This window comes from Hippocampus comes, unplaced genomic scaffold (assembly GCF_001891065.2).
Source record: "Hippocampus comes isolate QL1 unplaced genomic scaffold, H_comes_QL1_v1.1 scaffold270, whole genome shotgun sequence".
NCBI classification, from domain to species: domain Eukaryota; kingdom Metazoa; phylum Chordata; class Actinopteri; order Syngnathiformes; family Syngnathidae; genus Hippocampus; species Hippocampus comes.
Window position 1 is genome coordinate 639,832 of NW_017805631.1, and position 2,291 is coordinate 642,122.

Genomic DNA, 2,291 nt, shown 5'->3' on the forward strand with positions numbered 1-2,291 from the left:
CACACACACGCAGGCACAGAGAGAGAGAGAGAGAGAGAGAGAGAGAGAGAGAGAGAGAGAGAGAGATACATATACAGTATGTGTGTGTGTGTTCTGTGTGTGTGTGTGTGTGTGTGTGTGTCTGTGTGTGTGTGTGTGTAATTCAAGGAAATTTGGGTACTTTTTTAAATTTCAGAAGTGTTTGTGAAACTGGCCGCCCTTTGCAATGAATCATTTCCCAAGAAGTAGCTCTCACTTGCCCTGATATAGACGCTGTCAGCTGTGATTGATTTTTGTGTCATATTCGAGTTGCTCAAGACAAGTTGACGGGGACTTCTTTTAACACGGAGAAAAAGGAGGGGCTCAACAAACTGACAGGGATGTTACTGTTTCACACATACGAATCACAATTTAGTGTTTCAAATTTAACGAGAAAGTTAATCAAGACACACATTCAATGAATGACAATTGTTCATGAAAAACGATCTTGTGACTTTACCTTATGAAAACGTTTGGTGCATGCCACGTTGCATCCTGAGTGTCCACAAGTACATTAGGGCATTTAATTTTTTTTCACCACAAGAACCAGTGACTCTTCGTTTAAAGTGCATCGTGTTGCCTATCCCCGGTCTAGATTACCACATATAAATGTACTAAAAACTAATAATAATAATCATACTAATATTAATAATATCTATTTATTCAAACTGCATTCCGTGCAATAGTGTTTGTACCCTTATATATAAACAAAAAAGTACAGACATGGTTTCTTTACTAGCAATTGATGTTTTTTTTTTCCAACTACAAACAGTAACTATTAGTATTTAGGGCTTCAATTGTAATCCCAGGAAAGGCAAGGCAGCTTTCATTATATAGCACATTTTTTTTAGACAAGGCAGCTCAGTGTGCTTCACACAAGCAAAGACACAACATCTAAAATCATTGACAAACAGAACAGTTAACGGCATTCAGAAGCAGAGGAAACAAAGGTAGCTTCCCAAAATTACTAAAAAGAACATACAATGACAACATTTAAACACAAGAACAGAAAACCTAAAAAAAAAAGGTAAAAAATAAGATTTCTACAATTACTAAACGAAATAAGGTTAGGGTTCATCACAAAAAGTTGTACTTTGAGAATGAGAAAGGAGTGAATAGGCCTTCTATGTATATTTAAAGTGTACACAGTATTTACCAGGAGCCAAACACAAGTGACCTATCCATCCAGATTGACTTAAAAACAATAATGTACAAAAAAATAAATACACGAATTAAAAAAAAACACACAATGGAACGATAGATTAGTGATGAAGAATCAAAAGTACTTACTGTAACCGTTCTCACTATGCACACCTATGATCTTCCCATTTGGTAAAACTTGGAGGTGAAAGCCGATGCCCACGTTGCAGTAGAGCCTTCTGATTCTCTTGATCCCCCTCAGATATTCGCCATCTCCAGCAGTGAGCTCCCTCTTGTCCCAGGATCTGCCTCTGGCCCCCATCAGTGCACCGTGTATGGTTTGTGTCTCCCCACTGGTGACTGGAGGAGGAGCCATCACATTGCATACAAGTAGGCCTAATATGAGCAGAGAAACCTTGTACCTTAACTTTGGCATACTCTGCTCATCAGTCTTGAGAAGGGTAGCACAATTATATTTCCCCATTGTCATTTTAGATGTTCTTTTTCAGTTTTCCTTGCGTAGAGACTTATATACATGCAGACTTATACGTGCTGCATATTACATCACATGCCACCTGCTGTCTTGTTTGTGAGTGAGTCACAGATGCTGTAGATGGACTCTAACTGGGAAATGGGAAACACATACTGACAGAAAACAAAGACGTACAGTCAGTGGCGGACCCTCAGGGGCAGCAAGGCCTTCTCTACTGGCCTAAACATTCTCAGAAAAGTACATTTACTTTTCTGAGAATAACATTAATTTGTTATTTTATTTTCATAAATATGTAAACAAAATTATTCTCTGTATTCTTTACGTCATATTATTTCCACTTTGTCGAGTGGCTAATAACATTGAAAGCCACTCGATAAATAACTTATTTATTATGGTAGAGTTTTTAACCAATCATATTTCAGCTAGCTTTTGCTGCCAGGTAAATTAAACTTGCTCGGGGCATTCTGATTAAACAAAGCAGGCCCCTGTGCGCTGTAAGTGAACGGGCACAGTCAGGTTGCAATAGCCAGGTTGATCTGACTCGTCTGCGTACTAGGGCCAGCTAGAAGGCCTTACGTCGAGACTGGCCATGCGCGTTCGGTGATTGGATTAGCGCCTTTTCTGTTTCCTGAGAATTGTA

The 2,291-nt window shown here is 38.9% G+C and overlaps 1 protein-coding gene across 1 annotated transcript in view; it reads right to left on the reverse strand.

The window, feature by feature from the left end:
- LOC109522811 (fibroblast growth factor 4-like) overlaps window positions 1-1,504 on the reverse strand; it is a 10,894-nt gene extending 9,390 nt beyond the window's left edge. Inside the window, exon 1 of the mRNA XM_019881618.1 lies at window positions 1,309-1,504. Within this exon, the coding sequence (XP_019737177.1) occupies window positions 1,309-1,480 (172 nt within the window). The 5' untranslated portion in view covers window positions 1,481-1,504. The remainder of the gene's footprint in view (window positions 1-1,308) is intronic.
- Window positions 1,505-2,291: the final 787 nt, after the last annotated feature.